Source organism: Salmo salar, chromosome ssa07 (assembly GCF_905237065.1).
Source record: "Salmo salar chromosome ssa07, Ssal_v3.1, whole genome shotgun sequence".
Taxonomy (NCBI): Eukaryota; Metazoa; Chordata; class Actinopteri; order Salmoniformes; family Salmonidae; genus Salmo; species Salmo salar.
Genome location: NC_059448.1, coordinates 8,499,370 through 8,511,760, shown reverse-complemented (window position 1 = coordinate 8,511,760; position 12,391 = coordinate 8,499,370). Strand labels below are relative to the sequence as shown.

Here is a 12,391-nt window from a genome sequence, read left to right as displayed (position 1 = left end):
AGGATCAGGTGGAAGAGAGACAACAGGGGGAGGACAGGATCAGGTGGAAGAGAGACAACAGGGACAGGATCAGGTGGAAGAGAGACAACAGGGACAGGATCAGGTGGAAGAGAGACAACAGGGACAGGATCAGGTGGAAGAGAGACAACAGGGACAGGATCAGGTGGAAGAGAGACAACAGGGACAGGATCAGGTGGAAGAGAGACAACAGGGACAGGATCAGGTGGAAAGTTGGAGATGAAGAATAGTAGGAAGGGTTAGGGTAGAAAGTATTGATTATCAATGTGTGAGAGAGAATGGGAATGAATTCTAGCTATGAAGAGTTGAATTCTTGGCCATCAGGGTAAGAACAGAGAGAAACGCGTTCTTAAGGACGCAATGGTTTTGGAACGTTCAGATCGAAATATGTGATGTAGAAAGAAACTTTCCATGTCTGCTCTAGTCGTGGCATTTCCATCTGCAACATTTGACAACTGAACGTAGCCCAGATGTCTGCACTTGTCTGTCCACGTGCACAGGAAACCAGTCTACACTCTCTGTTCCGAAGCACTCTTCAAGAGCACACACTCCACCCTGTTAACCTCTGGACTGTACCACTCCACCCTGTTAACCTCTGGACTGTACCACTCCACCCTGTTAACCTCTGGACTGTACCACTCCACCCTGTTAACCTCTGGACTGTACCACTCCACCCTGATAACCTCTGGACTGTACCTCGCCTCTCTTATAAGATTGAGAAGAAGAGAGACAGACACACACATTATGTCTGTGTCCTAAACGGTATATAGGGCTCTCCATAGTACACAGCCAGTGAGTGAGTATCTCATCTCTACTGAATGGGTGGGTGGGTCTCTCTCTCTCTCTCTCTCTCTCTCTCTCTGGAGTAGATTGTTTTCTCTCTTCTCTGTACATGTGAAGAGCGGGAGGTGAAGAGGAGAGGAGCTGTCCACAATGTGAAGAGGTTGTGGTCTAACTGTCCTCTCTGTTCTCTATATACGCCATGCTGCAGAAATATCTACACAGAAACACAAAATGCACAACTAACTCTCTCCCACACTTGACTTCCACAAACCCCTCCGTATCGCTGTGCATCAGCTGGTTGACAGTTTGTATGAGCCAACCACTCTGACCATGTGCGCTTCCCTCTCCTGTCTCCTGGTGAGTTATTTATACGCCTGCCAGTCTGTGTCTCTTCTGTGTCTTTGGGCGGCCTCTTTCTCTCCCTCCCTCTTTCTCTCCCTCCCTCCCTCTTTCTCCAGCTGAGGTACATATGAGGGAACAGTACTGTACCCCTGCAGTCCAATGATAACAGCTAGCGGACAGCTGCGAGCACTCTCTCCCTCTTTGTCCTTAAATTATTCATCTGCTCTCCATCTCCTCTCTCTCCTTCTGCATGTCTGACTGTATCTTTGTTTCTGGCCTTCTTATTCGAACTTCCTTGTTTACTTGTCTGTCTGTCTGTCTGTCTGTCTGTCTGTCTGTCTGTCTGTCTGTCTGTCTGTCTGTCTGTCTGTCTGTCTGTCTGTCTGTCTGTCTGTCTGTCTGTCTGTCTGTCTGTCTGTCTGTCTGTCTGTCTGTCTGTGACTTTCCCCAAGCCCAATCAGTCTCCTCCACTGCTCAACATCAAACCCCGCCAGTCTCCTCCACTGCTCAACATCAAACCCAGCCAGTCTCCTCCACTGCTCAACATCAAACCCAGCCAGTCTCCTCCACTGCTCAACATCAAACCCAGCCAGTCTCCTCCACTGCTCAACATCAAACCCAGCCAGTCTCCTCCACTGCTCAACATCAAACCCAGCTAGTCTCCTCCACTGCTCAACATTAAACCCAGCCAGTCTCCTCCACTGCTCAACATCAAACCCAGTCAGTCTCCTCCACTGCTCAACATCAAACCCAGCTAGTCTCCTCCACTGCTCAACATCAAGCCCAGCCAGTCTCCTCCACTGCTCAACATCAAGCCCAGCTAGTCTCCTCCACTGCTCAACATCAAACCCAGCTAGTCTCCTCCACTGCTCAACATCAAGCCCAGCTAGTCTCCTCCACTGCTCAACATCAAACCCAGCTAGTCTCCTCCACTGCTCAACATCAAACCCAGCCAGTCTCCTCCACTGCTCAACATTAAACCCAGTCAGTCTCCTCCACTGCTCAACATCAAACCCAGCTAGTCTCCTCCACTGCTCAACATCAAACCCAGCTAGTCTCCTCCACTGCTCAACATCAAACCCAGCCAGTCTCCTCCACTGCTCAACATCCAGCCCAGCTAGTCTCCTCCACTGCTCAACATTAAACCCAGTCAGTCTCCTCCACTGCTCAACATCAAACCCAGCCAGTCTCCGCTGGGGGGGGGGGTGTTAGAAGTGAAAAACGTGAAAAGCGTCTCCGTTTCCCCTCATTAGAACAGACACAAACCCACCTAATTGCCTGAGATGTTTGCATAGAGGAAGTTCTCCACTATTCTGTTTGAAAATAAAGAGGGAGAGAGAGAAGAGAGAGAAGGAACGAGAGAGGCATACAGAGGGAGAGAGAGAAGAGAGAGAAGGAACGAGAAAGGCATACAGAGGGAGAGAGAAGCGAGAGAAGGAACGAGAGAGGCATACAGAGGGAGAGAGAGAAGAGAGAGAAGGAACGAGAGAGGCATACAGAGGGAGAGAGAAGCGAGAGAAGGAACGAGAGAGGCATACAGAGGGAGAGAGAGAAGGAACGAGAGAGGCATACAGAGGGAGAGAGAGAATAGAGAGAAGGAACGAGAGAGGCATACAGAGGGAGAGAGAGAAGGAACGAGAGGCATACAGAGGGAGAAAGTAAGAAAGTAAGCGATAAATGTAGAGGGAGCAAGGGAAAGTGGAAGAGATGAGAGAAAGATGAGAGATGAGAGGAGAGAAAGACAGATGAGAGAGAGATGAGAGAGATGAGAAAAAGAGAGCGATGAGAGAAAGAAATGATTGAAAGAGATGAGAGAAAGAGGAGATTAGTGAAAGAGAGAGATGAGAGGGAAAAAGAGAAAGTAGAAAAGAGGCTGAGATTTTCATTTGATTTCATTTTTTAGGATCCCCATTAGCCGAGGCCAAACAGTGGTAATGCATACGCTTAACAGGCAGCGCCGGTGGGGATGTTTCATCTTCTATAGGGAGACTATAGAGGGAAGGAGAGGGAGGGGAGAGGAGACTATAGAGGGAAGGAGAGGGAGGGGAGAGGAGACAATAGAGGGAAGGAGAGGGAGGGGAGAGGAGACAATAGAGGGAAGGAGAGGGAGGGGAGAGGAGACTATAGAGTGAAGGAGAGGGAGGGGCGAGGAGACTATAGAGGGAAGGAGAGGGAGGGGAGAGGAGACTATAGAAGGAAGATAAAGGAGACTATAGAGGGAAGGAGAGGGAGGGGAGAGGAGACTATAGAGGGAAGGAGAAGGAGGGGAGAGGAGACTATAGAGGGAAGATAGAGGAGACTATAGAGGGGACTATAGAGCGAAGGAGAGGGAGGGGAGAGGAGACTATAGAGGGAAGGAGAGGGAGGGGAGAGGAGACAATAGAGGGAAGGAGAGGGAGGGGAGAGGAGACTATAGAGTGAAGGAGAGGGAGGGGCGAGGAGACTATAGAGGGAAGGAGAGGGAGGGGAGAGGAGACTATAGAAGGAAGATAAAGGAGACTATAGAGGGAAGGAGAGGGAGGGGAGAGGAGACTATAGAGGGAAGGAGAAGGAGGGGAGAGGAGACTATAGAGGGAAGATAGAGGAGACTATAGAGGGGACTATAGAGCGAAGGAGAGGGAGGGGAGAGGAGACTATAGAGGGAAGGAGAAGAGAGGAGACTATAGAGGGAAGGAGAGGGAGGGGAGAGGAGACTATAGAGGAAAGGAGAAGGAGGGGAGAGGAGACTATAGAGGGAAGATAGAGGAGACTATAGAGGGAAGGAGAGGGAGGGGAGAGGAGACTATAGAGGGAAGGAGAGGGAGGGGAGAGGAGACTATAGAGGGAAGGAGAGGGAGGGGAGAGGAGACTATAGGGGAAGGAGAGGGAGGGGAGAGGAGACTATAGAGGGAAGAAGAGGGAGGGGAGAGGAGACTATAGAGGGAAGGAGAGGGAGGGGAGAGGAGACTATAGAGGGAAGGAGAGGGAGGGGAGAGGAGACTATAGAGGGAAGATAGAGGCGACTATAGAGGGAAGGAGAGGGAGGGGAGAGGAGACTATAGAGGGAAGGAGAGGGAGGGGAGAGGAGACTATAGAGGGAAGGAGAGGGAGGGGAGAGGAGACTATAGAGGGAAGGAGAGGGAGGGGAGAGGAGACTATAGAGGGAAGATAGAGGAGACTATAGAGGGAAGAAGAGGGAGGGGAGAGGAGACTATAGAGGGAAGAAGAGGGAGGGGGGAGGAGACTATAGAGGGAAGGAGAGGGAGGGGAGAGGAGACTATAGAGGGAAGATAGAGGCGACTATAGATGGAAGGAGAGGGAGGGGAGAGGAGACTATAGAGGGAAAATAGAGGAGACTATAGAGGGAAGGAGAGGGAGGAGAGAGGAGACTATAGAGGGAAGGAGAGGGAGGGGAGAGGAGACTATAGAGGGAAGATAGAGGAGACTATAGAGGGAAGGAGAGGGAGGGGAGAGGAGACTATAGAGGGAAGGAGAGGGAGGGGAGAGGAGACTATAGAGGGAAGATAGAGGGTGAGGAGAGGAGACTATAGAGGGAAAATAGAGGGAGAGGAGAGAGGAAAGATGGAGGGAGAGGAGAGAACAGAGGGAGAGGAGACTATAGAGGGAAGATAGAGGGAGAGGAGGGTATAGAGGGAAGATAGAGGGAGGGAGAGGAGAGGGAGGGGAGACTATAGAGGGAAGATACAGGGAGAGTATAGAGGGAAGATACAGGGAGGAAGGTGTAAGATGTAAGGGGCGAGGTGTAAGGTGCATTCCTTTTTACCTTCCCTCTCCAGCCGAAACACGAAGATCCTGAGGGAGGTGACCACTTCGAAGCGGTTGTCCCCCTGCCCTCGCACCTGTTTCATCACACTGCACGGGATCAGACCTTTAGAGTACATCTCCTGTAGGAAGACACAGAGACAAAGAGGCTTCAGAAGAAGCATAATGGGACGTTAAGGTGCGCACACACACACACACACACTCCCAAATGATACAAACACACACCATAGTATTCTCTGGGCATGACAGAAACCTTATAACAAAAGTGTCCCATATTTATACAACCACACTAGTAGGTCCGAAGTGTTTGTTGGCTGAACAGGGATTTAATTACCCCACACTCCAAACCAGCACAACAGGCAAATAATGAGCATGATGCCCTGGAGGAATCTGTGACCCTCATTCGCTGGTGTCCCAAGACAACGACACTGAAAGTATTGGGTCACATTGCCACATGGACAGAAACCAAGTCGAAAACACACTGTGACAAAGCAGACAACTATCCAAAACGTTAAAATTCCATCTCACTGTAGAGTATGAAGTTGATGCTGTGTCAAACTAGCTAACTGGCTAACATTCCCACTGTATGAAGTTCAAATCTCCAACAAAAAGCCTGTAAAGCAGCGTTGGTGGAGAAACAGGAAGTCCGTTATGTCACCATAATGTTCTCTCCACACAGTGAATTAGAGGACATTATTCCTGGGTGTTGTAGCGGAATAAAGAGGGACATCCAGACTTTGCATTATTCATATCAATAATGTAATTATCATTCCAAGTACGCTGGATAAAAACACCAGTCTCTCTCTCTCTCTCTCTCTCTCTAGCTCTCTCTCTCCAATAGAGTTGACCTGAATCTGATTCTCTGACCTGAAACTGTATTGTACTGTATTGTATTGTAGTGTGTGTGTGTGTGTGTGTGTGTGTGTGTGTGTGTGTGTGTGTGTGTGTGTGTGTGTGTGTGTGTGTGTGTGTGTGTGTGTGTAGAGGGGGGGGGAGCATGCATGTGTTTATGTGCGTGTGTGTGTAACTGTGTGGGGAGAGGGGATAGAATGAGTGGGAATCCACCGGACGCCTCTCTCACTCCCTCTGGAGGTTTTTTAATTAAGTTAGTGACCTGACATCCAACCCTATTTCTGGAGACTATACCACGTGTGTGTGTGTGTGTGTGTGTGGGGGGGGGGGTAGAATGTGTGTGTGTATGTGAGCATGGAAGAATTTATGTGTGTGAGTGTGTGTGTGTAACTGTGTGGGGAGAGGGGATAGAATGAGTGGGAGGGGTGACCAGACGCCTCTCTCACTGCCTCTGGAGGTTTTTTTACATTTAGTTAGTGACCTGACATCCAACCCTATTTCTGGATCCTATCACATACAGCCCAATGAAGAATTAGCCAGGGACTCCTGCTTTCTGGGCAGAGTGAGGGAGACAAATATATGAGACAGAGAGAGAGACAGAGAGACAGACAGAGAGACTGACAGAGAGAGAGAAATATATGAGAGAGAGACAAATATATGAGAGAGACAAATATATGAGAGAGAGAGAGAGAGAGAGAGAGAGAGAGAGAGAGAGAGAGAGAGAGAAAAGAAGAGAGCACTCGGCAGTCCCGTTCGGTGAGCTTTTGTGGCCTACCACTTCATGGCTGAGCCGTTGTTGCTCCTAGACATTTCCACGTCAATAACAGCACTGACAGTTGACCAGGCTAGCTCTAGAAGTGCAGAAATTTGACAAACTGAATTTTTGGGAAGGCGGCATCCTATGACGGTGCCACGTTGAAAGTCACTGAGCTCTTCCGTACAGACCATTCTACTGCCAATGTTTGTCTACAATGTTATACTCCTGTCAGCTACGGGTGTGGCTGAAATAGCCGAATCCACATAGTTTTGGCCATGTAGTGTACCTGCAGCCCTACCAGAAGATGGTCGCAGAACAAAAAAGAAAGACGCGCAGATAGAAAATCACCTAAGAGAGCACCTCTCCTTTAGTATAGTAGCACTGAGCCACCACAGGGCTGTGAACTTTGAACTTTTAATAAAGCTCTCTCTACCTACTTCTCTCTGATTCTCCTGTCCTCTCTGTGTCTCTCACTTTTGCTCCGATTCTCTCTCCCTCTATCTCTCACCCTTTTCCTCTCAGTCTCCATTTAGATGGAGTATGGGGAGATGGGAATATAAACGCAAGTGGGAGCGAACGACTCAATTATCAGCACTAAGCGGCATTAAGTGTAATGTGGTTTAGATGAAATTCATTGTTATAATGACATTTTTTTGGGGTCATGTGGAAAAAGACGTGAGCATCATCTGTAAATACTATGATGGAGTGATGGAGGGAGGAAGGGGCTGTTGATTCAGAGATCAACAGAAGTTGTGGTCCAACAGAAAGCAGATACAGTGGGTTTTGACAACTAGGCCCAGAGGAATGCCTTGGAAGAAACGAGGCCTTCCTCTCTCTCAGTCAAGATAATGGACACACCTTATACGCCGCTGCTCGCTCCGTCTCTCCTGCACTGCACTTGTTCTTCCCTCCGTCTCTCGCTCCCTCGCTTCGATCTTCCTCCGCTATCTGCTCTACTCATCCTTCTCTTTCCTTTCCTGTGTTGTTCTCTCTTGTTCTTTCCTTTCCTGTGTTGTTCTCTCTCTTGTTCTTTCCTTTCCCGTGTTGTTCTCTCTTGTTCTTTCCTTTCCTGTGTTGTTCTCTCTCTTGTTCTTTCCTTTCCCGTGTTGTTCTCTCTCTTGTTCTTTCCTTTCCTGTGTTGTTCTCTCTCTTGTTCTTTCCTTTCCTGTGTTGTTCTCTCTCTTGTTCTTTCCTTTCCTGTGTTGTTCTCTCTTGTTCTTTCCTTTCCTGTGTTGTTCTCTCTTGTTCTTTCCTTTCCTGTGTTGTTCTCTCTTGTTCTTTCCTTTCCTGTGTTGTTCTCTCTTGTTCTTTCCTTTCCTGTGTTGTTCTCTCTTGTTCTTTCCTTTCCCGTGTTGTTCTCTCTTGTTCTTTCCTTTCCTGTGTTGTTCTCTCTCTTGTTCTTTCCTTTCCTGTGTTGTTCTCTCTTGTTCTTTCCTTTCCTGTGTTGTTCTCTCTCTTGTTCTTTCCTTTCCTGTGTTGTTCTCTCTTGTTCTTTCCTTTCCTGTGTTGTTCTCTCTTGTTCTTTCCTTTCCTGTGTTGTTCTCTCTCTTGTTCTTTCCTTTCCTGTGTTGTTCTCTCTCTTGTTCTTTCCTTTCCCGTGTTGTTCTCTCTCTTGTTCTTTCCTTTCCTGTGTTGTTCTCTCTCTTGTTCTTTCCTTTCCTGTGTTGTTCTCTCTTGTTCTTTCCTTTCCTGTGTTGTTCTCTCTCTTGTTCTTTCCTTTCCTGTGTTGTTCTCTCTTGTTCTTTCCTTTCCTGTGTTGTTCTCTCTCTTGTTCTTTCCTTTCCCGTGTTGTTCTCTCTTGTTCTTTCCTTTCCCGTGTTGTTCTCTCTTGTTCTTTCCTTTCCCGTGTTGTTCTATCACTTGTTTGTGTTCTTACCCTTATCCACTTCTCAAGCCGGGTATTGTTTGGATAACTGGAGTGACTGTTGTCATCTGCATATGTATTTACGTTATGGCGTGTGTGTGTGTGTGTGTGTGAATCATAGTGTGTGTATCTTTATTTGTCACATGCTTCAGGAAAGCAATTAACACACCTCTATGGAGCTGAAAGCCTTCAATGATAGAATGTGCATGTGGTTAGAAAGAAAAGCTCCTATAGCAAACACTTATTGTCAATCTAGTGCTTCAGACCAAGCAACACCCTGGAACATATCAGTGGAGTCATGGTGACACCAACTGGTGATACAGTGGAACTGCGTGGAAATGCCCTCGACAACAATTAAGACAACGAGATGCTGGAACTTCATTAGCCAGGATTTCACTTTTAGGTCTTAAGTGTGATTCTATTAATTATATAAAATAAACAAACAAATGTAAGGTGTAGATAGGTTTTTTTTGAAAAAGAGGGAGTAACACTAGTTTATTAATAGACTGTATATCATGGACATTGATATATTTATTAATAGACTGTATATTATGAACATTGATATATTTATTAATAGACTGTATACCATGAACATTGATATATTTATTAATAGACTGTATATCATGGACATTGATATATTTATTAATAGACTGTATATCATGAACATTGATATATTAATAAATAGACTATATCATGGACGTTGATATATTAATAAATAGACTGTATATCATGGACATTGCTATATTCTAAAAACATTTCAAAAACAAACGCTCAGATAAAGAGCAGTGAGGTGTTAGGAAGAGAGAGAGAGAGATTTTTGCATTAAGGGGCTTTGCAGTAACACACAGACAGCCAGACAGATCACTCATCCCCTTTGCCTCAACCCACACACACACACACACACACACACACACACACACACACACACACACACACACACCAAATCCTAGCTTTGGGGCTAGCGCTTTCAAAAACTGACAGACAGGTTCACATGTGACATAAGATCGCCCCCCAAGGGTTCTGTTGAGGGCCCCGTTTTGTCCCTGGAGGCTCCTATATGTCTGAGAGTCAGAGGTTGACGAAATCTGACGAAAGGAGGTGATTGACACTTATCGTCGTCTAGGGAAACCCTCGGGGGGCGGAGTGAGAAGTTGAGAGCGCCACTCTCTCAACTCTCCCACGCCACCGATGATATCACACAGCCTGGAGACCATAGGGTGATTACTTCAGTCTGGGAACATTGGAGAGCCTTAGAACTAGGTAGGGGGTGATGATGACAGAGGGGTGAGAGAGATGGAAGGAGTGAAAGTAGGAAAAGTAGTGTAAAGTTCATAAAAGTTTCCCATAATGCATTGGGAGACTCCAAGGGTGTTTTTTTCTTTTTCTTTCTGTCCTGCAACCACAAACGTGTGAGAATCTTGAATATTTGGGAAAAGTCAGATGCAATAATTACATAAATAAAAAAACTCAAGGTACAAAAAATAGCCTTGCCTTATCAATCACACACATAGTCAACAGTGTCCCTAACCCCACAGTGTCCCTAACCCCACAGTGTCCCTAACCCCACAGTGTCCCTAACCCCACACTCTTCAACGTTCCCCCTCAGCCTCGGACAAAAGTTGGCATTGCGGTAGTGCCAACCTGCCTTGTGCCAATTTTCATGTTACCCGGTCACTGACCCCAACGTAGTGGTGTGAGGTAGGATCAGTCCCGACCAATCACAGACAGCAGAGCAGAGAGAGACTGAAGCGAACCTCTCCCTTCACCCAGATTGTGATCCTGCTCTGCTCCTGAGGCAAAGTGACATCACATTCACTTTCCTACTTTAAAAAGTCAAAACACAACTTATCCCCCTCCCCACACCGCCTTTAAATCAAATACAATACCATTTTATTGGCCACATATTTAGCAGATGTTATTGCGGGTGTAGTGAAATGCTTGTGTTCCTAGCTCCAACAGTGCAGTTGTATCTAACAATTCACAACAATACACACACACCTAAAAGTAAAATAATGAATTAAGAAATACATAAATATTAGATCAAGCAATGTCGGAGTGGCATTGACACTCCCCTCCCTTAACACCCAAGCCTACAACCAACATCCACTGTAATACTGAGCACAAAACACTGACTCGCCGCCTCTCTCCATCCCGCTCTCCCTCTCTCCCTCCCCTCCCTCCCTTGTACTGACTTCCATTGCTGCGAGCGACCATGTCCCAATAAATAAACCGACAAACGCAATGGAAAAATAGAGAGGGAGAGAAAGGGGGGGGAACTGTAATTAGTAAGTGATTAACGAGTGGCATCAGGCAAGGTTTGCATTATTGATTGTGATGTTGGGCAAAGCTGCAATGCTGCCTGTCTGCCGAAAAAGTGCCGGCCCAGCCATGGGAGATGCGCACTGAGGGCGCCGACAAACACCACACACACACACACAGTCAGAAACACACACAGAGAAACACACACATACAGTCAGAAACACACACAGAGAAACACACACACAAACACACAGTCAAACACACACAGAGAAACACACACAGAGAAACACACACATACAGTCAAACACACAGAGAAACACACACACACACAGTCAGAAACACACACACAGAAACACACACACACACAGTCAGAAACACACACACACAGTCAGAAACACACACACAGTCAGAAACACACACACACAGTCAGAAACACACACAGTCAGAAACACACACAGTCAGAAACACACACAGTCAGAAACACACACACACAGTCAGAAACACACACACACAGTCAGAAACACACACACACAGTCAGAAACACACACACACAGTCAGAAACACACACACACAGTCAGAAACACACACACACAGTCAGAAACACACACACACAGTCAGAAACACACACACACAGTCAGAAACACACACACACAGTCAGAAACACACACAGTCAGAAACACACACAGTCAGAAACACACACAGTCAGAAACACACACAGTCAGAAACACACACAGTCAGAAACACACACAGTCAGAAACACACACACAGTCAGAAACACACACACACAGTCAGAAACACACACACACAGTCAGAAACACACACACAGTCAGAAACACACACACAGTCAGAAACACACACAGTCAGAAACACACACAGTCAGAAACACACACAGTCAGAAACACACACACACAGTCAGAAACACACACACACAGTCAGAAACACACACACACAGTCAGAAACACACACACACAGTCAGAAACACACACAGTCAGAAACACACACAGTCAGAAACACACACAGTCAGAAACACACACAGTCAGAAACACACACACAGTCAGAAACACACACACACAGTCAGAAACACACACACAGTCAGAAACACACACAGTCAGAAACACACACACAGTCAGAAACACACACAGTCAGAAACACACATGTTGTCAGAAACACACAGAGAAACACACACATTCAGAGAGATAGTCTCCCATTCTCCCATTCTCAGATATAAGTTGGCTGCTCTGATGAGGGTCTATGGCAACATCAATAAGCTACAAACACAGATTCAGAAACACATTATCTTTACAAGTTAAGTCTGCTGAAAGTCAGTTGCAAAGCCAACAAGGTAAAAAGACAAAAAGTTCAGTCATACCACCAGAATGAAAGAGAATCGAAACCTCGCTCATCTATACACTAGCCCTAAACTTCTGTTCTGTCTACGGTGTGAAGAGTCTACAGCTCAGAGTCAATACTTTCTGTCTCCATAACAGTCTACATCGAAAAACTGATGACAGTAAAAACAACAGCTACAAAACATCATAAACAGTCTGATGTCAAAACCCAACAAATGTCAAGGTTAAATTCCTATTTGTCTGTCTGTCTGTCTCTGGACAGCCTGTCAGTCTGTCTGTCTATGGACAGCCTGTCAGTCTGTCTGTCTCTGGACAGCCTGTCAGTCTGTCTGTCTCTGGACAGCCTGTCTGTCTGTCTGTCTCTGGACAGCCTGTCTGTCTGTCTGTCTCTGGACAGCCTGTCTG

At 46.6% G+C, this 12,391-nt stretch overlaps 1 protein-coding gene across 1 annotated transcript in view; it reads right to left on the bottom strand.

Annotated features, from left to right (window-relative positions):
- Positions 1 to 12,391, bottom strand: part of arap2 (ArfGAP with RhoGAP domain, ankyrin repeat and PH domain 2) — a 187,971-nt gene that overhangs the window by 148,160 nt on the left and 27,420 nt on the right. Inside the window, exon 7 of the mRNA XM_045721480.1 lies at positions 4,907 to 5,027. Within this exon, the coding sequence (XP_045577436.1) occupies positions 4,907 to 5,027 (121 nt within the window). The remainder of the gene's footprint in view (positions 1 to 4,906; positions 5,028 to 12,391) is intronic.